The sequence below is a fragment of the Sitophilus oryzae genome, unplaced genomic scaffold, assembly GCF_002938485.1.
Source record: "Sitophilus oryzae breed Bouriz unplaced genomic scaffold, Soryzae_2.0 scaffold_1111_pilon_pilon, whole genome shotgun sequence".
Taxonomy (NCBI): Eukaryota; Metazoa; Arthropoda; class Insecta; order Coleoptera; family Curculionidae; genus Sitophilus; species Sitophilus oryzae.
Window position 1 is genome coordinate 2,096,722 of NW_022145740.1, and position 25,291 is coordinate 2,122,012.

At 38.4% G+C, this 25,291-nt stretch overlaps 2 protein-coding genes across 3 annotated transcripts in view; both read left to right on the forward strand.

The window, feature by feature from the left end:
• The first annotated feature begins 227 nt into the window (after positions 1–227).
• On the forward strand, positions 228–21,692 carry LOC115881973 (radial spoke head 14 homolog). The gene is made up of 8 exons (XM_030899737.1): positions 228–375; positions 551–696; positions 1,144–1,262; positions 8,070–8,281; positions 8,337–8,494; positions 9,059–9,205; positions 9,562–9,720; positions 21,373–21,692. Exons 1-8 carry the CDS (start codon positions 294–296, stop codon positions 21,559–21,561), a joined length of 1,212 nt encoding a protein of 403 aa, XP_030755597.1. The 5' UTR covers positions 228–293; the 3' UTR covers positions 21,562–21,692.
• A 1,445-nt stretch (positions 21,693–23,137) lies between these two features.
• LOC115881979 (1-acylglycerol-3-phosphate O-acyltransferase Pnpla3-like) overlaps positions 23,138–25,291 on the forward strand; it is a 28,878-nt gene continuing 26,724 nt past the window's right edge. The window contains exon 1 of one of the 2 annotated variants that reach the window (XM_030899757.1): positions 23,138–23,462. In XM_030899757.1, coding sequence (XP_030755617.1) covers positions 23,303–23,462 — 160 coding nt within the window. In that variant the 5' untranslated portion in view covers positions 23,138–23,302. Of the gene's footprint in view, positions 23,463–24,843; positions 25,016–25,291 lie in introns of those variants that run through there. The other variant, XM_030899778.1, reaches the window with a different exon arrangement.

Sequence of the window (25,291 nt, forward strand, 5' to 3'; positions counted from 1 at the left end):
TTTCAGCACTATGAGCGCAGTTTTCTTTCAGCGCTATGAGAGTACTCAGAAAATAAATATTTCTTGATAGGTTATTGCGAATAATATTGTATATTATGATTTAAGACAGTGCATTGTTAGATTGTTTTAAAGATATTTTCTTGTCTGAATTGGTTCTTTTATAAACTATTTTATTAATGAATGGGGACCTAAACTTGTATATTATTTAATGACACACAAACGTCAGATGCATATTTGTTGTCAAGTAATTATATTTCTTTTATTCCAGTTCCAGTAGATTAAAAATTTGGAATATGTATTCCTGTCATAAAAATTCATATCTGCACGGAAATACTGACATTAATGCGGGAATCATAAATAGACTGGTAGAACGTGGTAAGTTAAATAGATAAAAGTGATTAAGAATATATCTGTGCAGTGGTATTTTTTTATACTTATTGTAGGTAATTTATTTCTTTTTGATTGTTTTGAAAAGCTTATCAATTAAATTAACAAATAAAAATTAATGTGCCATGTTTAGAATGTTTAAATTTAAGATATATTTCTTTAGCTTGGGACGGCATACACTTCGTGGATGAGTATGACCGGGCTCCACCATTTAACAGACTTACCTCGGAACAACCCTGTATACCCGTCAAAAATGTGGATTGTACCAGAAGGCCTCAAGGTTTCGGACGGTGGGCAATGCCAAAGCTGGTATAAAATTGCACTTTCGATTGATTAATGAATTTGACTATATCCAGTGAACTTTCCTAAAGGTACGTCCATAGTGCACCAGCTCTCCGCTTTCTGGTGGCCCGCTTGCAGTAACATAGGAACGCACTATGGCTACGCGCATACTGTTGTTCCTCTATTTTTCACCGCTAGTCTGCCGTGATAAAGCGAGAAGCCGGTGCATTATGGACGTACCCCAACTCGAACTTCCTTAACTCAAAATATTCTTTACTTCAAATAAGTTTTGCGACTACCTCATTTAGATTTTACACCCTGACAATGAATTTTTATTTCTATAAGCTAATTATTTTTATATCTACAAATAGAATATTTCTGTGGAATGTAGAGTTTTTAGGAGTTGAATTCCTGAAGTGCACTGATTATGTCTTTAAGATGGTAGTACCTATAAATAAGTTATTTATATTTTAGAGAAGAGAATTACACGATAAAGATGCTCAAGTAATCTTAGCGGCATTGACAAGCATCTGCGACCTAATACACGACCCAGAAAGAGGGTATGAAGCTATTCATTTAGGAATTGTAGAAAGGTAAAGTCTGTCTATCAGTGAGATACAATAATATGATCGAAAAAAAAATCGCTGTCATTTTATACAGAAAATAAAATGGGAAATGTCATCGATCGTTATTTCCAAGCCAACTGGACGTCGTTTTTTCCGATCATACGGTGCCTTTCGACAGTGGACATCCTAATGTTGCCCTATTCATAAATATACGTAAAAATTAGGTTTTGATTAAAAATATGTATTAAGAGTCTATCACGCTGTACTATAGTAGTTCGGGTCGCTCTCAGGGGTCGGGAAAAGCGGGTGTGTGACCGAAGGAAATATAATTATATTTCAGAAATCTGCCTAAAACGGCCTGCACACGTAACGATTTATTGTACTGCGCGTTGAACTGCAGATCGTAAAGAAAATCGTACGGCTTGCAGTACAGCCATTTTTTGTACATACGATGTAACACATTGTACTGCCGCAGTTCAAATTATTCACTTTTCGTCGAGAAGGACTACCGTTCTGTCAAGAAATTCAAAGAAGAAAGCTGCTGTGCTGGTAGCTGCGGTATTGCTGATAGATGAAGATGATGAACAAAAGGAAATCAAAAAGCGAAAATGGTGTAAAAAGTGGTTACTGGAGAGAAAGAAATATTCACATATGAGGTTGGTAAAAGTGCTGGAAAATGAAGAACCTCTTGATTTTAAAAACTATTTAAGAATGGATTCTGATGCCTTTACGTGTTTGATGGATTTACCTAGTTTGTTATAAAATTACCAAGCAAGATACAATTATGAGAAACGCAATAGCTGTTGAAGAAAGATTGGTTGCAACACTAAGATATTTAGCAGCAGGATGTTCTTATATTGTTTATTTTCTTTTTCATCACTTCTTGTGATGCTTCTGGGAACAATTCCTTAAATTTTTTAAACAAAATTTCATAACTTTTATATTTTATTTGCATAATCGTTTAATTTCAAATCCCGTAGGCATCTATTTTCTCTATATTGTTACGTTTTTCGTCGGTTCCGTGTGGATAGAAAGTCACAATTTATTTAAACACAATTTATTTAACACTAATTAACAAAAACAATAACGATTAAAAGACTTAAAGAACTATTTATAACTTATTTACAATGTATCTAATTATTTACCTAACAGAAATTTATTTTGAATTAGCGCGGCGATTGTAACTGTACGCGTCTATCGGTTATTTATCTCTCTCTTCCTTACGCCCCGGCGTCTGCTTATATAGGAGAGAAACAGACAATCCAGATTTGTCTAGTCAATTCTTATTCGTTCTTAGAACGTCGGCATCGCTGGGCGTATGAGTCATAGTCGAGTGGCCAGGCCTAAGGCTGAGTTCACACGGCACGGGTCCGCAACACTGCCCCCTTCTTAGGTACATGCTCGTCCCGAGATGTACACGGTGAATGAAGGTATTTGCAAAGCTGGCCCCTGGTACATTGAGAAGTCTGGTAGAAAAAGCAGTCTACAGTTTTCTCGCCCGATCTCAGCTTTGGGTTATAGCAGCAAACGAGGATCTCGATTCCCGTAAATCTAAACAAGACTTCAATCATGTTCCGGATTGTACGCCAACTCAAACCATCGAGTCCACACACCAGCTTCGGAATGGCTAATCGTGTAATGTTGTTGCTTAGCAGGGCTTCTCTCAGTTCAATAAGGGTCTTCCATAGATTGAGATATGTCGGCTTACTCGGGGACCATTCCTTGGTGACCAGGTAGAAGATGTGTCTTGCTTGACCATGTGTATTATCGGTTAGCCTAAGACGCTTCCAACATATGGATCCTGTCGGCGTAGCGCCCAAACTTCTCATTGAACGTCGCAGCGATTCCTCTGGACATCCGCAAATCTCGGGCCACACAGTGAGCGAGCGAATAATCAGGATTCACGGAAAATAGGTCTCGTTGTTCTTCTTTGGTTACACCATAGCGAGCCTTCTCACTGCTGTTGTATCGGACCATGAAATCGTCAAAGGATATCTCCGAATCAGGGGGATCAAAGCTGCAGGTTCTCACGGTCCCAGCACGATCTTCTATTTCGCCTTGGTAGGGGCTCAAACGGTTGAAATGAACTATCCTCGGTTTTCCTTCTGGCAGTTTTCTGATACGGTATACGACGTCATTAATCCTATCCATGACTTTGTATGGGCCTTCCCACGAGGATTGTAGCTTCGGAGATAATCCACGACGTCTCTGCGGGTTGTACAGCCACACCAAATTCCCTGGTTGGTACCCTCCATGTTCAGCTTGAATATCGTAGTGCTCCTTCATTCGGTCACTAGCGCTTTGAATATTTAGGCGGACTCGCTGATGGATGTCGTCCATCCTTTGGCGTAGTCTATGGACATAATCTTCTCCGGCGAAATCTTCTCCCGGTCGGCAACCAAACTTCAGATCACAAGGTAGGCGCACTTCCCGTCCCATAACGATGCTGGTTGGAGTTTGCCCTGTGGATTCTTGGACGGATGAACGATAGGCCAACAGGAACAGGTGAAGAAATTTGTCCCGGTCTCTTTGGTGGTCAGAGACTACTTTGGCCAAATAACGATTGATGGTTCTGTTCATGCGTTCAACCATCCCATCGGATTGTGGATGCAGAGCAGTCGTCCTGGTCTTGTGGATGTTAAGGACTTCACAGACGCCTTGGAACAGATTGGACTCAAAGTTCCTTCCCTGATCTGCATGAGGCTCCATGGGAACACCAAACCTGCAGATCCATTCTTTAACAAGGGCATCGGCAATGGTGGACGCTTCTTGATTTGGCAACGCGTAGGCCTCGACCCATTTGCTGAAGTAATCCATTACTACCACAATGTATTTGTTGCCATCGTTCGTCTCCGGGAAAGGACCAGCCACGTCGATCGCTATTCGTTCGAAAGGACTGCCTTGTACTGGCGCATTGGAGCTTTACCGCGCTTTTGTGGGCCATTGATAGCAGCGCAAACGTCACATTTCTTGCACCAAGCCCTCACGTCTTCTTTGCAGTTCACCCAATAGAACCGTTCTCGCAGCTTGCCAAGTGTCTTAGTAACACCAAGATGTCCACCGCTGGTTCCATTGTGAACTTCCTCCAAGACCTCCGGGACCCTCTTCTTTGGAACGACGATCTGCCTTCTCTTTTCTTGTCCCTCTGCCCTCTCAATCACACGGCGGAGTAACCCGTCATATATTACCAAGGAATTCCACTGGGCGCTTCACGTTCGGCGAATATCTGCAAACTTCCTCCCACGTTGGTCTTTGGTCTGCGTTTTTCCAGTTAATCACTAAGCCTAATTCTGGGTCATTGATTTGGTCGTTTGCAAGATCTTCGGGTTGCCAAGTATCGTTAACCACAGTTGTTCTTAGGAGTTTCGCTTCTTTTTCTTCTGCTCGGGAACAATGCTTACAGTCCTTATCGCAAGGTCTTCTGGCAAGTGCGTCGGCATTTTGATGGATCGCCCCAGCTCGATGTTCTGTGTCGAAATGAAATTCTTGTAATCGTTCAATCCATCTAGCTACCTGCCCTTCAGGATTCTTAAACTGCAACAGCCATTTCAAAGCAGCATGGTCTGTTCTTAACAAGAACTTTCTTCCATAGAGATACTTGTAGAAGTGTTCCACTGCTTTAACTACTGCTAGTAATTCTCGTCTGGTTACACAGTAGTTCCTTTCCGGTTTTGACAAGGTCTTACTAAAATAACCAATTACTTTTTCTTGACCATCCTGGATCTGAGACAGAACGGCGCCTAACCCAACATTGCTAGCGTCGGTATCCAATATAAAGTTTCCGTTGCCAAGAGGATAGCTAAGTATGGGCGCACTAGTCAGGGCCTTCAATCTTCGGAATGCCTCGTCAGAATCTGAGTCCCAAGAGAAACGCCTTTCGTCTTCGGTAAGTCTGGTCAATGGTTTTGCGATGGTGGCGTAACCTTGTACATAGCGGCGATAGTATGTGCATAGTCCCAAAAAGCTTCGTAGTTCATGTTTGTCTTTGGGTATCGGCCACTCTTCCACTGTCTTGGTCTTCTGTGGATCTACCGCAACTCCCTGGGAGGAGACTACATGGCCCAAGTAGTGTGTACCTTTTCTTGACACAGATGACATTTCTTGGGGCTAAGTTTCAAACCAGAGCTCCCTAGTCGCTTGAAAACTTCTTCCAAATTCTTCAGATGATCGTCAAAGGATTTCCCAACCACTATGATGTCATCCAGGTACACGAAACAGGTAGTCCAGGATAGTCCCTTTAACACAGACTCCATTAGTCTCTTAAAGGTAGCTGGCGCGTTGCACAATCCAAAAGGCATGACAGTAAATTGCCACAGTCCGGAGCCCACCGAGAACGCTGTTTCCTCTCTGTCTTGGCGCCATGTCGACTTGCCAATATCTTCAGATCCAAAGTAGAGAATATCGTCGACCCCGCCAGCGTGTCTAGAGTATCGTCTATCCTCGGCAGGGGATAGCTTTCCTTCTTTGTAACATTATTGAGCTGCCGATAATCAACACAGAACCTGGTGGTACCGTCTTTCTTCTTTACTAGTACTACCGGCGATGTCTACGGGCTGTTAGATGGTTCGATGACACCCTCTTCTTTCATTTCTCGAAGGATTTTGTCAGCTTCTTCACGTTTGGCGAGTGGAAGTCTTCTCGGATTTTATTTGATTGGTAGTGCATCTCCGGTATCAATTTTATGTTGTACTAAATTGGTACGACCTCTCTGCCCCGCTTCTTCTTTATCAAACACATCTTGATACTTGATTATCAGGTTTCTCAATTTTCTACTATTTTCGGGAGATAATCCCTTAACGTTTACTAACTCCTTCACCATTTTGTCCGGAATTTTTGAAGTCGAAACTTTGGAGGCTTCCACGCTTCGAATGACTGAGGAGACCGAACAATAGTATTCATTCCCAACCACTATGATGTTGTTGTTCGTGTTCATTACTCTCACCGGTACAGTCTTCTTCGCTCGTAGCAGGGCTTTTCCAACAGCGACCCCTCGTCCTATTTCGCTGTCATGGTTCCTTGGCTCCAACAGAATAATACTCCCATTATTCAGCCATAGTTACGTAAGCCATCGGAGAATGTCTGTACTACCAACCGCTCCATAACATTCTCGGGCGTAGCAGGATACGCAAGGCGAACGAGGCGGGCTACGTCGGCTTCAAACTCCTGCAGAGACTCATTTGACTTTTGAATGCGATTTTTTAGCTGGGAATGATAGACATGTTCCAAATGAGCTTGGCCGTACCTCATTTCTAAATGTCGTACCAATTGCTGATAATCTCCCTGTTCCGATGGTGACAGATGTCAGTCGCATCGCCTCGCAATGCGACAGTCAAAGCGGTAGCCTTTTCAGCGATTGTCCATCCGTTCGCTCTCGCAGCGACCTCAAACTGGCAAAAATAATTGGCCCAAGCGGTTTTTCCGTCAAACTGTGGAGGTTTCATCACTGATTTTGATGCATACCTATTTTCGACTAGTTTCCGTTCTTCCGATGTTTCTTGACGTTTTGGTGAATTTGCCTTTGCTATTTGTTCTTTCAAAATTTCGATTTTTCTATTTACATCGTCCTCAATTTGTGTTATTTTGTCTTGTAGTTCTGTAGAATTATCTATAATCTGGAAGATTCCTGGATTTCTGTTATCTTTTCTTCTAAATTAAGTATTTTATTATTAAAGTTGGCCTGTATGTCTTTAGAATTTTCCGCAATCTTATCTTCTAAAGAATTAATTAAATCCTGGGAATTTTTTATAATTTTATCACTGATTTTATCTTCTAAAATATTCATTTTATCATTTAAAGTTTCTTGCAAATTGTCGTATAAATTGTCTTGCAAATTTTTTAATGACGAGTCAAGGTCGCCTTCCAGCTCGAAGTAAAATGTGTCAGGATCCTCACCTTCCTCCACCAAAACGTCTCTCAGTCTAACTTGCAAAATGCTTTTTTTTCCATCTGTCTCGCACTCTCTCTCTTCCAATATGCATTTCAGTTCAGACACTTTCAAGTCTTTCAACAATTTTTTCAGGGCTATGGTCAGTCTTTTTATTCTTCTAGTCTATCACACACGCCACACTTGACACCAATTGTTACGTTTTTCGTCGGTTCCGTGTGGATAGAAAGTCACAATTTATTTAAACACAATTTATTTAACACTAATTAACAAAAACAATAACGATTAAAAGACTTAAAGAACTATTTATAACTTATTTACAATTTATCTAATTATTTATCTAACAGAAATTTATTTTGAATTAGCGCGGCGATTGTAACTGTGCGCGTCGATCGGTTATTTATCTCTCTTCCTTACGCCCCGGCGTCTGCTTATATAGGAGAGAAACAGACAATCCAGATTTGTCTAGTCAATTCTTATTCGTTCTTAGAACGTCGGCATCGCTGGGCGTATGAGTCATAGGCGAGTGGCCAGGCCTAAGGCTGAGTTCACACGGCACGGGTCCGCAACAATATAAATCAATAAAGTCTTCCCAGAACGTCTAATTTTTTAAAACTATAATATTGATTAAACCAAAAATAAATAAAAATTATATCATAACTGCGCGCTGCGGCAGGGAGTATACTCCACACGTTCAGACTTTCGTTCAAACCCCACCCCAGATACGACCCATTGATACGATATTTTACGGAAGCTCCGTACTGCAAACGATTTGACGACTGCATACTGCAAACCATCCAATTTCCCTACACACACTACGATTTATCGTTAATGCGGCAGTTTCGATGGATATCGTACTGCATGCAGTACGATAAATCGTTACGTGTGTAGGCCGTTTAAGTAAATTTAGATGTAGAACTATAATTTTAAAACGAATTTATTATTGATAGGTTGGTTGATCATACAACTCACGAACTGCCAACGATTAGAGAACGTAGTACGCATTTACTAAAGGTTTTGGCCGAATTGGCAGAAGGAAAAGAGGCCATAGTAGAAAATCCACATCTTCTAGCAAACTTAATAGACAATATAGATGACGAATTTGCAGAAGTCAGAGTACAAACGGCGGCATGTATAGAAATGGTGGCCGCATTTTGGAAAAGTATTATTCTGAAAGATAAAGATAAATGATAAGTTACATACTAACATTTTTACAGCTGCAGACGTTCTTGTCGAAAACGGTTTGATCCAAGTACTTCTTGCCAACCTAAACGACAAACCGGAAGTCGTTCAAATTCATTTGGAGACGCTAAAACACTTAATATATTGCAATGGGAAAAAAATCGTCATCGAAAATGATGGATTCAGTATTTTAGTTAGTATACATTTGTGAAATAATAGCAAAGAGTTTTTAAAAATATCCTGACATAGTTCATATCAAATAAACTTTTAGTCACGTGATTAAGCTTGACCGGCACAACTTTGCCCACTTTTACTATTTTCTTTTAATCAAAATATTTTAGAAAACAAAAATAATCTACATATATAAAATGCTAATATTTATCTGTGTCGTCTCTACTGAAGTAACGACTTGCTCTAGAAAGTTGCCTTTTTTACTAAAAGATAGCTAATTAGCTCTTCTAAAAACTGTCGTCGCCGGATTTTTTGTTTTTCATTTAATTAAAAAAAATAAAAAGTTTCCTGATTTCGTGGCGGATGTGCCAAGCTTCAACTTGTTTAATCTGTTTTGTGAGTTTAATTATAAATATATAAACAGTTATTATTTACATCAACAAAACGCACCTCCTTAACAGCACTTAAGGGACATAAAGGACCACTACTACCGCTCATTCAACCTCGACATACTTCGAGATGTTTTGGGCATAGTGTAGGGTGTTTTAGGGTGTCTTAAAATTCGACATAAAAATACAATTTTTAGGTAAAGCTTTTACAAAGAGACGAGAGTGAAATACTAGCAAAAACCTGCACATTGCTATCGATTTTATGCAGCATTAAAGAAGGAAGAAAACTAGCCAGCAAAGAATTCAATTTGTTACTAGAATTAAACAGACTACTACATGACGAGGTTAGCGTATATAATTTCTATTATACAGTTATATTATTACGCCAAATTTTTTTTATTAAAAAACAAGATGCCAACACTAATCTGTGCATGTTTAAATTCGCCATACCAACGAGAAATTGATGTCACTTTCATCCTTAACGTATAAATATAAAAAATAGTACTTGACTTGTTAAAAAGAATATACCCAGTGGCGGATCTAGGGTAAAATACGTCGTGGGCAAAGAGAAAATTTGGCGCCCCCACAATTCAAAAAATGTGTAGACCCCCCCCCCCTAGATCCGCCACTGATATACCACAAAGACCCCATCTCTTGGTGTTTATTCAATTGTCATATATTATATTACTACTAATTTTAGAGGGAATTGATACACACTGCCGCTGCAGAAACAATCATGTTCTGCACCATAAAGAGCGCAGAAAAAATTACGGCCAGCAAAATAAATTCAATGCCCAAACGTCTTGTCCAACTCACCAACAACAGGCTGAATGGACGAACTCAGATGTTCGCAATGAAGGTAAAGTTTCATATCTAAGTAAAAAATGTATTTTTGGTTATATTGTTATGCCAGGCCCTGGTCAAGGCGACAAAAAGTAAACACAACTTTGGGACAAAACCAATAAGACAAACTTGCGACAAAAAATGGGGAATTCTGATAAGACAAACTTGAGACAAATTGTCCACAACGCAAGGATAAAAGTACAACAAAGTCAAAAGTTTAGTTATTGCGAATGAGTTTTATTAACCATGTGTGATTTCGCTGGTCTCCTACTATTGGCAGCACACGCCATCCACACTGCGCCGACAACTTGTCGAAAAATATACGAACAAAACATAGACACTTTGATCTTTACCGAGTCGAGACGGGACACTGAAAAGTCTCCGAATTTTGAAACAAAACAAAAGACAAAATTGTCGCAGATATGTATTGAATTTGTCGCAATTTTGTCGTAAAACATAAATTTTTCTGTCTTGTAGCTGTTTTGTCTGCTTGGTCTGGACCCGGCATTACCACTTAACGATGTATAATTTCTACTTTCTTGAACATCAAAGTTTTTCTGCAGATTGGTAAGGAATATGTAGTATAATATGTACAGGGTATCAAAAAAATAGTGTATCTAATATCGGTGGGTGATTTTACAGATAAAAATAAAACAAAAAGTTCCTAAGAGCATATCTATGAGCTAAAATGCTTCACTAAAAAGTTGCAGCTCTAGAAAGTTAATTTTTAAAAACATTGTTAAACCATTTTTCTTGAAATTTGGTAGTCTTAGGTAGTCGCCCACTAGACAGCGGCGCGACGCGGCGCGGCTCGGACTTTCCGTCAAGAAGATGAAAGACTTCTCTAGCAACTTTTTTCCGTCTCCCGCGTTTCGGCGCGTGGCGGTGTGCGTACTCACAACGGAAATAATTTTGCATCTCGACTCCCTTCAGTTGGCTTTTTGACTAGGAACTAGTGATACGTATCAATGGTACAAATGTATTTTAAAGGTAAATTAGGCAACATATTTTCATAAACGAATATGATATTTTTTTCAGTCTTCCCTCACTAGAGACAGATGGACGAAATGTTTTTCTATCAAAGATTTAATATAATTGAGGGGTGTAGAAGCAAAACCGGTAATCTCCACTTTTTGACAAAAGTGACTATCTCCAATTTTTAAATTCTAATTACCTAAATATATAAAAAATAGTTTTTTTTCATCACATAACTAATATCAAGGCTAATATACACATCAAAAAATATGATGAGTAGAGATACCCGGTGTTTTGCTTCTAAAACCCTCAATTGAGCAGTTCGTAAAATGTTTCCTTTATATTTTGTAATACTGATAAAGATGCTTTTGTAATGTTTTTGTAAATCAGGAAAAAGATGGTAAAATTCTCCAAACTTTGTTTTTTTGTTAATCTTATTAGTCCAAACTTTCCTTTTCTTCTCACCTGCTCTTCCAAGAGCACAAAAAATACGCTTTCGTTCGTACTTGAACTCATTGCTTTAAAAACTAAACTACAGTAAGTAAAAAACACTTCGACTAACTAAATAGCGTTTCCGCGTTTTAAAAGGGCGCTATAGTGGGCGCAGTCCCGTCGCAGCCGGAAAAAATTCTCTTCCCAGCGCCGCGCCGTGCCGCGGTCTAGTGTGCGACAACCTTTAGACAAATTTTAACGCCAAAGCGAATGGGGCAGTGGCGGACTAAGGGGGGGCGGAAGTGGCGGTCCGCCCCGGACCCCTTCTTCTAGGGGCCTCCAAATCTTAATAAGCAATTTGTAGTTAGAGTATGAACCATTATACGCAAACTAAACACAGTATAAATGGAAGCAGATATTTACTTAATTATCAATTATTAGGCCCCAGTAATTGTCAATGGCATTTTTTTATTTACGAAATTAAATCAAGGGGTAATTTTCTTTGTTTAGAATATCGAATAATTAGTATTTTTTATATTCGAATAATTATTATTTATTCTTGGACCTATATAGGAGTATACCGCGATTTTGTAAGGGGCCCCTTACAAAATAGCGGTATTTACCTGGTACGGTCGCGAAAGTAACGCGGCTTATATGTGGAACCAGTATTCCCATCACTTTGTCATCATAAATTGCCATTAAATGTATGTAAACATTCGCTCGGGGATTGTTTTATTACGTCAAATTGCATTCGTTTTTCAATTTAAATGTATTATTATAAGCTTTAAAAAAAATGATGTTATCGTTTTTGATACCTTTTTGAAGCTGGGGCCCTCGAGGGGGCCCTTAATTCTTTGGTCGGGGCCTCTCGCGCGTCGGGTCCCTACGTAAAAACGGCACTGCCGATGAATAACATATTTATATCTACAGTATGTCCGCGGATTGTCCTCATAAAATTTTTTGCTTGTTCTAAAATGGTAATTCCTGTTTATACTTTTCAAAATTTCCATACCGTTTTAGGTTTTAGAGAAAAATAACAAAAAATGAAAATTAATAGTAGTTAACGGTAGTTGAATTTTTAAACTAGTAAAAATAAAACGGGGGGGCCTTTCTATGGTAATATAATTTCGTGATAATTTTTTGATAGATTATTATTGACAGAACTTTAATTAATTTAAGTTATATTTTTTGCTGTTTTAAAATGTTATAGAAGCACAAAATTTATTTAGTTCAATGCTACGGAAAGGGTGATAATAGTTATCGGAAAATGTGACTTTAACATCAAAAAATATGACGTTAATCAAAATGAATTATAACGATCTATCAAAAAATGAAATCGAGAATGAAATCGAAATTATATATAGTCTGTCCAACGAGAAGATCCTTGACAGTGATAGATGCGTCTGTCATTTTAATTTCAAATTAGTTTATTTTATTTTACAAAGAAATAAGTTGGTACAACTGGAACGCATAACAGGAAATTAATATATTTAAAATTTGACTGACAAGTGATTACTTCAAAATATTGTGAAAAAAACTGTATAAAACTGAAAAAATGTAATCGAGTTATTTTATTTAATAAAAAACGGTATGTGTTAATACAAAACAAACAAGAACAAGATACCACATACCAAAAAATATAAAAAAGAACTATTTCTTACTTTCAAGCTTTATGAAACTTCCCGCATTTATGATTATATTTATCAATATAACTTATGTACAAATACAAACTTGTAATATTCCACAGGAATAAATAAAATAACATAAATAAAACAAACTATTTTATTAATAATAGCACCAAACCAAATTTTATACTTATTAATTAACTTTAATCTTAATTTTTTTAAACCAGTACCTTTTGACATTATTTTTCTGCAGTACTAAAATCCATTATTTACCTATCGTGTGATGTCGATATTTTACAGCTACTCCAGTTTTTAGTATGTGTTTAGTATGGTCCTTCTATCATATTCGAGATGCACTTATCTACGACGAGATGGTATACGAACTTTATTGATGGTAACTTTCTTTATTGAGGCAAGACTTTGACAAGCGTCAAAAATCTAAAGGCGAGTTCATACGCATCGGCGTCCGTTTGCCGTTCATCGTTCCGTCAAACCAATAAAATTGAAATACGATCTGTCATTTTTGAAATAAACCAATAAAACTGGTTAAAAACTACAAGAGACGACGTATGACGGATTTATATTTAAACCCATCCATAGTTAACTTAAAAATTATTAAAAACTTTTGTTAGTAAAATAAATAGATTGGTATGGGACGTCATCTGCTTTTCTTCTGTCATCGTCTGTCGAAATCTTACCTGAGAAAAAAAACAGAGTATACCATAGCGTTTTAATTTTTAGGACTTTTAGTTTTTTTAGGATTTTTTTTGGGGAAAAATTACATTAAAAAACTACATTTTTATGTTTTTTTTTATTTTTTCTAAAACGGTATGGATATTTAGAAAATTATAAACGCTATTTTACAACAAGCAAAAATTCTTATGAACGCATTTTTTTCAAAAAGTCAATAATTAAAAAGTTTTTCCTCTTGTAAAGACAATCCGGGGACATACTGACTGTAATATACAGAGTGTCCCAGAAATAAGTACAAGTATTTTACTGGTAGTATAGTTCAACCCCAGAAACACGTCTATGAGGTTTTTTTGCGCGAAAAAACAAATGAAAACTTCGGGAATTTTTTTAGTTTTTAGTTAAAAAACTTAATTTCTTGTTAATATGACAACATACATATGTTGTCATCATACATAGATTAAATTTACAGGAACAAATTTAAAAGAGCAAAAATTTTTTTTGTATATTTTCAAAGTAAAATAACACCGTTATTTTGGACATATTTAAAAAACGATAAAGAAAAAATAGGGTTCTTTTATCTACCACCCCTTAAAATACTTGCACTTATTTCTGTGACACCCTGCATATATATATCGTTTTTTATTACAATTAGTACAGTATATAAATACTTGAAATTTGTCAACCATTATTCATACGCCATTCAATCTTTACAAAATGTGCAGACCGGGGGCCACATTTAGCTTTGCCGCCCCGGGCCCCCGACAGGCTTAGTCCGCCACTGGAATGGGGTTAGTGTAAAATTCCGTAACAGCCCTGAAAGGGCACTTACCGTTAGGGTTAAGTTAGGTACTACTGGTGGTACTAGAGAGTATACTACTGGTGGTACTTTTTTACTTATATACAGTAATTTCAACAATTGACATACAAATAGGACTTTTTACGTAAGAAATATGCTCTTCGTTTACCATACCATACCATACCGCTATTACTCGCTGACGAGTATTTGACACGCATCAGAAGACGGTCACGCAAGGCGTTTTCTGTCATGAGCTTTTTTGTGACTGAAAAGCCCGATACGTGATGTTATCTGTCTACCGCACTCCAGACATTCAAAAATCTCATTGCTTTGTTGCTTCTTTACTTTTTGGTTGTCGCTGTTAACTGACTTTACAATTCTTCTCCATTCCGTTCTATTGTGAGCTGCCCCTTCCCACTCATTCTGCTTGTTAATTCCTTTTAAGTTTTCGTGGAAAATATCCTTGAACCTTTTGAGTTGTCCACCCGGCCTCCTCTTACCGTCTACAAGCTCACCGTAAAGTAGAGATTTTGGTATGCGGTTTTCTTGCATTCTGCATGCGTGACCAGCCCACCTTAAGCGGGACTTTGTAATCATGACTTCAATACTCTCGCAGTTAGCTTTTTCAAGGACCGATACATGATTTTATTTTATTCTTAAGAGTTATCTAAGATGTCTCTGTTGCAACTTGTTTAATGCGTTCATGTGTCGGCGGTACGGTACCCAAGTTTCGCTTCCATATAACATGGTGGGAATTATTATCGCTCGGTACACTGCAAGTTTCGTTTTTGTGCTCAAGTCGTGATTGTAGAAAACCCTGTCTTTTAATTTCCAGAATGCTCTTGAGGCGCTGCTAATCCCGTGCTGAATTTCAGAGTCGATATTGGCCTTTTCCGAAATCAAACTGCCGAGGTAATTGAATTCCGCTACATATTCCAACAGCTCATCTCCGATTTTTATAGCATTGTTGTGATCTTCTGGGGGAGTGCACATGATTTTAGTTTTATCGATGTTCAGCTTAAGTCCCAAGGCCTCGTATGCCCATGTATATGTTTTCAACATTTCTTGCAATTGCTGTAACGTATTTGCAACTAGAGCATATTGTTGCGGACCGGTGTGGACTCAACCTAACCTAACTATATAGCCAGCCCTCGGATGACCTTAACATCGCATTAAGAATAGACACCGTAATGATTCATTCGAAGATTCGAGAAGAAACGAGTTCCACTGAAATGGAGTAGTACATACGAGAACAATCGAAAACTTCTCTATGCACCTAACGACCTATGGACTATTCTAGAGATCTTTAGCTGTCGGTATAAAAGCCGGCGGCTGTGGCCTAAAGAGGGCAGTTATAAATAGACGAGAGCAGTTGACGCGCTAAAATTCAAAATAAATTCTTAGTTATAAATCGTTTGTAAATAGTTCTATAAGTCTTTCATCGTTATTGTTTTTGTTAATTAGTGTTAAATAAATAGTGTTTATATAAATTGTGACTTTCTATCCACACGGAACCGACGAAAAACGTAACAATTGGTGTCAGGTGTGGGGTGTGTGATAGACTAGGAAAATAAAAAGACAGACAATGTCTCCGAAAAAATTGTTGAAAGACTTGAAAGTGTCGGAATTAAAATGTATACTGGAAGCGAGAGAGTGCGAGACAGATGGAAAGAAAAGCATTTTGCAAGCTAGACTGAGAGACGTTTTGGTGGAGGAAGGTGAGTATCCTGACACATTTTGCTTTGAGTTGGAAGGTGACCTTGACTCGTGCCTACAAAAATTAGAAAATAAAATGACAGAGAATTCTCAAAAATTAGACGACAACTTGAATAATTTGAATAGTAAAATAATTGACTTGGAAGTTAATTTAGAAGATAAAATCAGTGATAAAATCACAGAAAATTCCCAAAAATTAGAAGATAAGATTATAGAAAATTCTAAAGATATACAGGCCAGCTTTAATAATAAAATAATAATTTTGGAAGAAAGTTTTAAAAATAAAATAACAGAGATTGAGGAAGATGTAAATACAAAAATCGAAATTTTGGGAGAAGAAATAGCAAAGGCAAATTCACCAAAATGTCAAGAAACATTGGAGGGACCGAAACTAGTCGAAAATAGGTATGCATCAAAATCAGTTATGAAACCTCCACAGTTTGACGGAAAAACCGTTTGGGCCAATTATTTTTGCCAGTTTGAGGCGGCTGCGAGAGCGAACGGATGGACAATCGCTGAAAAAGCTACCGCTTTGACTGTCGCACTGCGAGGAGATGCGACTGACATCCTGCAGACACTGTCACCATCGGAACAGGGAGATTATCAGCAATTGGTGCGACATTTAGAAATGGGGTACGGCCAAGCTCATTTGGAACACCTCTATCATTCCCAGCTAAAAAATCGCATTCAAAAGGCAAATGAGTCTCTGCAGGAGTTTGAAGCCGATGTAGCACGCCTCGTTCGCCTTGCGTACCCTGCTACGCCCGAGAATGTTATGGAGCGATTGGCAGTACAGGCATTCTCCGACGGCTTACGTGACAACGAGACAAGACAAGCGCTTCTCCTAGCCCACCCAACGAACCTGGTGGATGCTTTAGCACGTGCCCTAGAATTCGAGGCCACGAAACAAAGTTCTCGGTCTTTAGGAAGAGTACGGGCCATTGACGAATGTTCCGGCGAATCCGTGGAAGGGATTGTTCGGAAAGTAATGGACCAGTACATGGGCAAGAAAGGACTGACTTGTTGCTGGAATTGCGGCGAGGCAGGACACGTAAGGAGTCACTGTAAAGAAAAGCACGTGGACCCGGTTTCGCCAAGCGTCGAATCAAAGGGACACATATCGAGCAGTACCTAACAGGTTCCAACGAAAACTGCTCAAGTCACATCGCTACAACACAAGTTCAACAGCATTTTTGTGGATGGAGAGTTACGGACGATGCTGTTGGATACGGGTGCGACCAAAACGATCATCAGGCCGGATATCCTTAAAACATCAAAAAGGATTAAAACAACACAATGGCGACTACGTACAGCTACAGGAAGCTCCGCTCTCATCCATGGAGAGGTAGATCTTAATTTTGATATCGGAAGCACCTGTTTTAAACATCGAGTGTTGGTAGCAGACATCGAAGATAAACTTATTCTCGGAATGGACATCATGACCACTAGAGGTTTTGAGCTAAACCTCAAACAATATAAAAACTACTACTGAAGATGTTTCAATCCCTGAGCGCTGTGAGATATTTTTGGATGGTTGCCTGGAAGGTAAAATGAATAATGGGAGTATTATTCTGTTGGAGCCAAGGAACCATGACAGCGAAATAGGACGAAGGGTCGCTGTTGGAAAAGCCCTGCAACGAGCGAAGAAGACTGTACCGGTGAGAGTAATGAACACGAATTATTATTCTGTATCCTTGAAGAAGGGAACCCTCTTAGGGTACTGTTGTTTGGTCTCCTCAGTTATTCGAAGCGTGGAAGCCTCCAAAGTTTCGACTTCAAAAATTCCGGACAAAATGGTGAAGGAGTTAGTAAACTTTAAGGGATTATCTCCCGAAAATAGTAGAAAATTGAGAAACCTGATAATCAAGTATCAAGATGTGTTTGATAAAGGAGAAGCAGGACAGAGAGGTCGTACCAATTTAGTACAACATAAAATTGATACCGGAGATGCACGACCAATCAAACAAAATCCGAGAAGACTTCCACTCGCCAAACGTGAAGAAGCTGACAAGATCCTTCGAGAAATGAAAGAAGAAGGTGTTATCGAATTATCTAACAGCCCGTGGACATCGCCGTTAGTACTAGTAAAGAAGAAAGACGGTACCACCAGGTTCTGTGTTGATTATCGGCAGCTCAATAATGTTACCAAGAAGGATAGCTATCCCCTGCCGGGGATAGACGGTACTCTGGACACACTGGCGGGATCGACAATATTCTCTTCCTTAGATCTGAAGAGTGGATATTGGCAAGTCGACATGGCGCCGAAAGACAGAGAGAAGACAGCGTTCTCGGTGGGCTCCGGTCTGTGGCAATTTACCGTCATGCCTTTTGGATTGTGCAACGCGCCAGCTACCTTTGAGAGACTAATGGAGTCTGTGTTAAAGGGACTATCCTGGACCACCTGTTTAGTGTACCTGGATGACATTATAATGGTGGGTAAATCCTTCGACGATCATCTGAAGAATTTGGAAGAAGTTTTCAAGCGACTTGCGAGCTCTGGTTTGAAACTTAGCCACAAGAAATGTCATCTGTGTCAAGAAAAGGTACACTACTTGGGCCATGTGGTCTCCTCCCAGGGAGTTGCGGTAGATCCACAGAAGACCAAGACAGGGAAGAATGGCCGATACCCAAAGACAAACATGAACTCAGAAGCTTTTTGGGGCTATGCACATACTATCGCCGTTATGTACAGGGTTTCGCCACCATCGCTAAACCATTAACCAGACTTACCGAAGGCGAGAGGCGTTTCTCTTGGGACTCAGATTCTAACGAGGCATTCCGAACACTGAAGAAGGCCCTGACTAGTGCGCCCATACTTAGCTACCCCCTTGGCAACGGAAACTTTATATTGGATACCGACGCTAGCAATGTTGCGTTAGGCGCTGTTCTGTCTCAGATCCAGGATGGTCAAGAAAAAGTCATTGGTTATTTTAGTAAGACCTTGTCAAAACCGGAAAGGAACTACTGTGTAACCAGACGAGAATTACTAGCAGTAGGTAAAGCAGTGGAACACTTCTACAAGTATCTCTATGGAAGAAAGTTCTTGTTAAGAACAGACCATGCTGCTTTGAAATGGCTGTTGCAGTTTAAGAATCCTGAAGGGCAGGTAGCTAGATGAATTGAACGATTACAAGAATTTGACTTCGACACAGAACATCGAGCTGGGGCAATCCATCGGAATGCCGACGCACTTTCCAGAAGACCTTGCGCTAAGGACTGTAAGCATTGTTCCCGAGCAGAAGAGAAAGAAGTGAAACTCCTAAGAACAACTGTGGTTAATGATAGTTGGCAACCCGAAGATCTTGCAAATGACCAAACCAGTGACCCAGAATTAGGTTTAGTAATTAACTAGAAAAACGCAGGCCAAAGACCAACGTGGGAAGAAGTTTGCAGATATTCGCCGAACGCAAAGTCGTACTGGGCCCAGTGGAATTCCTTGGTAATAGATAACGGACTACTTCGCCGTGTGATCGAGAGACCGGAGGGACAAGAAGAGAGAAGGCAGATCATCATTCCAAAGAAGAGGGTCCCAGAAGTCTTGGAGGAAGTTCACAATGGAACCAACGGTGGACATCTTGGTGTTACCAAGACACTTGGCAAGCTGCGTGAACGGTTCTACTGGGTGTACTGCAAAGAAGATGTGAGGGCCTGGTGTAAGAAATGTGACACTTGCGCAGCCATCAATGGGCCACAAAAGCGTGGTAAAGCCCCTATGCGCCAGAACAATGTTGGCAGTCCCTTCGAACGAATAGCGATCGACGTGGTCCTTTCCCAACAAATGCATTGTGGTAGTAATGGATTACTTCAGCAAATGGGTCGAGGCCTACGCGTTGCCAAATCAAGAAGCGTCCACCATTGCTGATGCTCTTGTTAAGGAATGGATCTGCAGGTTTAGTGTTCCCATGGAGCTTCATTTTTTAACTGGATTTTAATTTTTGATATTAAAAGACGGTGGTCAGTGCCATATTCGGCATCTACTCTGCCTTTTGTGAGACTGACATCTTTTAGGTGCGTCCTTCGAACGATTACGTTGTCCAATTGGTGCCAATGTCCTGATATCGGATGTTTCCAGGTACCTTTAAACTTGTCTTTCAACACGAACCACGTATTGGTGATGCAGAGATTTTACTCTGTGCATGTTGTTAATAAGCGTTCACCATTGTTATTTACGTTTCCCATTCCGTGTTTTCCCAATACGTCAGGCCATATTTCTTGTTGTTTGCCGACACGGGCATTAAAGTCACCTAGCAAAATGATTCGTTCGTGCTTTGGAATTTGTTGGAGTATATTTTGCAAAGCTTGGTAAAATTTATCCTTATCCTCAATTTTAGCATCTAGGGTAGGAGCGTAGGCACTTATGATGTTGACGTAAGTTTTGTCTGATATGGGGTACCTTAGAGTCATAAGACGGTCGGAGACACCAATAGGTACCTCAGTTAATTTGGTGGCTCCTTTTAGTGTGTTGTAATAATGGTAACAATTAGCTGATAAAGTTTTGTCAATTGGTTTTCATTTTTGATTGCAATGCCTACGCCATGAATTCTCCTGTGTGTTGCCGGGTGACCCTTCCAAAAGAGGGTGTAATGCTCCTCAGTGAGACTACCTTCATCTGCAAAGCGGGTTTCGCTAAGAGCGGCAACATCTATATTTAGTCGGTGGAGTTCCTGTGAGACCAGTGCTGTTCTTCTCTCTGGTCGATTGGAGTTTGTCTTATCCAGTAGAGTGCGGACGTTCCACGCCGCAAACGTGAAACATTGACGATGTTTAGTTCCCCGATGATACGCTGGAGTAGGCACCCCCTCTTGGAGATCCGATCGAGGAGGTATTTTACCTCCGGACGATGATTTTGTCATACTCGAATGTTCCATCTTTGATGAGTGTAAGCTGCGTAAAAAGGTTAAACTGTGACGGTTACGCTGCCGCACAGTTTGGCTGCAACTGTAGCACGGGATGGCTATGGCACAGGGACACACAGTGAGGACTCCGACGATAGTTCCCTTGTGCTACGTTCTCGGCCGGCTAGGAGTAATTTACTACTCCTCTTTCCCAGAAAGGTGGTAGGTCTGAGGGTTGTATAATGATATACTGCCTATACTCGGTCGTCAGAGCCTCGTTTGTTTAAACAGGGTGCACCACGTGAACACAACGTGAAGGTGAGGTTGACTTTTGGGTAAGCTAGGCTATATGTATCGCTTCAATACCCCTTGCACCCCTTGCATCCTTGCTCTTCGTTTAGTTCGAAACGGTGAACAAGATATTTGCGTTTAAAGGTTACGATGCATCCATTTTATTATTAGCGAAATCATGACACTAATTTATTTATAATTTCTTTATATTTCATCATTTTGCTTTCTCTGTTCTGTTTTATCTGTAGAATCACCCACCAAAGTGAGATACGCCCAACAATACTCAACAATATGTTCTATTAAAGGCTTTAACGAATATTTGTGAACATCCCCTAGTGAGGAAGGAGGTCAGTACGAAGTACTACTTCGACATTGAAAATTCGCAACTTTCAGAAGATATTGCTGAATTACAGAAATATAAAAATACATTGATGGGTATGTTGAAATGGGTTCCAGAAACCAAAGACGATTTGACTGCTGGAAAAAACTACTAGAAGTAACTTAACCATCGTTTTTTATCTGGAAAACTTTAAATCTAGTATAATTAGCCATGGAGTTTTCAAATGCAAAATTTCTATTAAAATCAAAAATTTGTACAACCTTATTTCTTAAATATAAAATAAATATTTACACAAATTAAAAATTTGTTTTTATTAAGGAACACGTATACAGAGGGTTTTTTCCCCACAAACAAGTGATTTGTGCAGGAAATAAATAATATTTGAAGATAAATGGACTATTGACGTAAAACTGGAAGGTCGCACAGCAGTTAGAACTTATGTAACTGCGAACCACTTGGTTATCTACAGTAGTTTTTGCGTAAAAATGTTAACGTGAGAAATATTGGGGTCAAACGCATGATCCCATTCGGCCACCAAAGCTGTGCTTGCGTTATACTATACAGGGTGTTCCAGAAAAATGTGCAAGTATTTGAACTGGTAGTATAGTTCGACCCCAGAAACACGTCCATGAGATTTTTTTGGCAAGAAAAATGTTTTTCTTGACATATTCCGGAAAATATTAAAAAACTTTTGAGTGCTGCTTGTTCAATTTCCGGAAATTTGTTCGAGAGAATGCAATGTTTTCCATCTCCTATGTTGTCCATATTCTGTATGTTTATAAATTATATATTTCTACAAAAACACAAGGTAATTGCTTGGTATTTGTTGCCGATTATCGATCGCTGCCAAAGGCTCTCAAAATGTTGCAGTTCTTTTTAATTTTCAAAGTTAACACGCCTATTTTCAATTTATTTTAAAAATAGTAAAGAGAAAATATGATTATTTTGGTCAGATCTACCACCCTATAGAATACTTGCAAAATGTGCCCTTATTTCTGGTACACCCTGTATAATAGACATAAGGAAGGACGATGATAAGACAAATCGAGAAAAAGTTTATATTAAATAATTTCTATTGATAGAGATTCATATATTAAAATTAATTGCAGTCTAAAGCATTCTTATTTCTTCATTTATCATATTTTATGCTCCTTAGAACATTCATTTTAAAATAAATTTGGACAGAGGAGTGCTAGTCTAATTTATAATGGATCAACTTTCGGTTAACTGAAAAGATTAAGAAATATTTGTTTATTTAGTATTTGGAAGGCCTTTTAGTAAAAATAGTAAATCTAAGTGATTTTGGTGTTTGCGAGGCTTCGTAGTTCGTACCCAGTCGTACCTGAATTCCTTGACCCACAGAAACGGTCCCTTTAACATGAATGATTTAAGTAAATGCCACACCACCATTTTCGACCAATAGGAAACGCGGAATGAAAATACCCAGTTCCTAGATATGCCATCAACTTGTTTTATGACGTGTAAAGCGAAAAACGCGGTAGTACCTGAAACTATGCCGTGTTGCCAAATTATGCATCATGAAATATTAATTATAAGAAAACATACTTTAAAGAAGGTATTTAGATTAGTTTAATGTATTTCCCGTTCATTACAATACCGTTAAAATACTTGGCTTCAATATTTTAATCTAATCATTTGAAAATGGAGATAAATTTAATAATATATAAATTATAAACGGGCAGGAAAAGTGGCAACGGGTTTAAAAACATCTGTTATCGAGAGCAGAACGTCAGAGTCAGAGAATTGTTGATAAACTTTAAACGTAATACATCGTCTGACTTGTGAAGGAGTGAGAATTTACGAGTGATTTTAAATTGTTTTCTTAAATTAAATTTTCATTTTTGGTTCACCCTTAATTTTCCTAAATAGAGAAAATGAATTTGTCGTTCGCTGGTTGCGGGTTTTTGGGTATTTACCACGTCGGAGTCGCGTGTTGTTTTCGAAAATATGCCCCACATTTGTTATTAGACAAAATTTCTGGGGCATCAGCTGGTGCTATGGCGGCCTGTTGTTTATTACTGGATTTACCTTTGGGTAAGTTATTTTCTAATATTTACGTGTTGCCTCTTTAGTTGCTAAAACGATTTACTTATACCACAGATTATACCTCCTGAAGAATAATATAAAATTATTTATAGCTTATCAAAATGTATTTCACAATGCCCAGCACATTACGGTATTTTTTCATTGTCAGTGAATTCAATTATTAAACCTTGAAAATATTTTTTTTGGTCAACAATAAAACAATGTCACCAAGGGAATATTGTAGGGACATGATATTAAATAAACCTAATATACAGGGTGGTCCGAATTGTATTCGTAAACTTCATTAAAAAATGACGGATAAAAATGAGTAAAAAAGTTCGTATAAGTTTATGTCCTAAAATGCTTGGTTTTGGAGATACAGGGAGATAATAACTACTTGTCCGTAGGTGTATAAAACCACTGAGCGAAAAAATATACATTTTCCACGTAAAAATTATATTTTGGCAAAGATCGCTACAGGCAACCGTTCTCGAGATATTTAAAATGGAAATCACAGATGGAAATACCTAGTCAATACATGCTATTATTAAAAAAATAAATATGTTAAGTAGATAATTACCTATTTCCCTAAAATAGTAACTTTGGGAACTTTTTAATTTATGTCAATGATGACATGTATTGCTTATTTCGATTCCAAATATCTCGAGAACTTTTACTCGTAGCGATTTTTACCAAAAAACCTTTATTACCTTTTTTATTACAAAAAAAAAGTTATATATTTTACGCGGTAGATTTATACAGGTACGGACAAAAAGTTATTACTTTTAAAAGCAGTTAAAAAATAAGTTGGTGGCGCCCTCTACAAATAGGAGTCATAGTAAGATCAAAATCAAATTGATCGCGTCAAAAAACTCCCAATTTTCACCGAAATATCGACGTTCTTTCAGAAATTATTTGGAAAAAATCGAAATAAAAACGAAACTTCTACTCCCTGTATCACCCTGTATAGGAACATACTTTATTAATTTATACGAACTTGTTTGCTCATTTTTATCTGCAGAATATGCTGTCTAAGTACCGAATTCGGACCACCCTGTATATTCTGATAAATATATTTTTACAAAGCCTATTTTGTGCTATTAAGTACATGTCCGTAATTATCGTATTTTGGACAATTAAAAATATTAGCTATGAATACAGGAATACTCAATAAACAAGCTATTAAATTTATATCATCGACAATAGAAAAAATGCGGTTGATTAGACTTTCCGATGTACGCGTAAAATGATTACGGACAACAACAAAGGATGTAATATAAATAATAGCAGAGTTGCAACTATGAACTTTGCTTTAACAAATTATAACGATTAATTAGACACATTTTCAAATATTATAGAGCTTCATAGATAAGAAGGCGGTATTTTCGGCAACTTTTATCCGAACATGAATCTTTCCTTCTCCGGTTGTGGTTTTTTGGGGATGTATCACGTGGGAGTGGGTTGCTGTTTTCGAAAATTCGCGCCACATTTGATAAGAGAAGTATCTGGAGCATCGGGCGGCAGTATTGTCGGCTGCTGGATACTACTGAACTTAGATCTGAGTAAGCACTTCATCTCTATTCTTTTGTATTAATTATTATCTTGATTATTATTAAAATTATACAGGGTGGGTCTTAAATAAGTGCAGATATTTTAGGGGTAGTATACAGGGGTGATCCGAACTGTATTCCGGAAACTTCGCCAGCATATTCTGCAGATAAAGTAAATGTAAAGAAGTTTGTATAAATGTATATCCAAAAATGCTTAGTTTTGGAGATACAGGATGTAGAAGTTTCATTTTTATTTACATTTTTTCCAAATAATTTCTGAAGTAACGT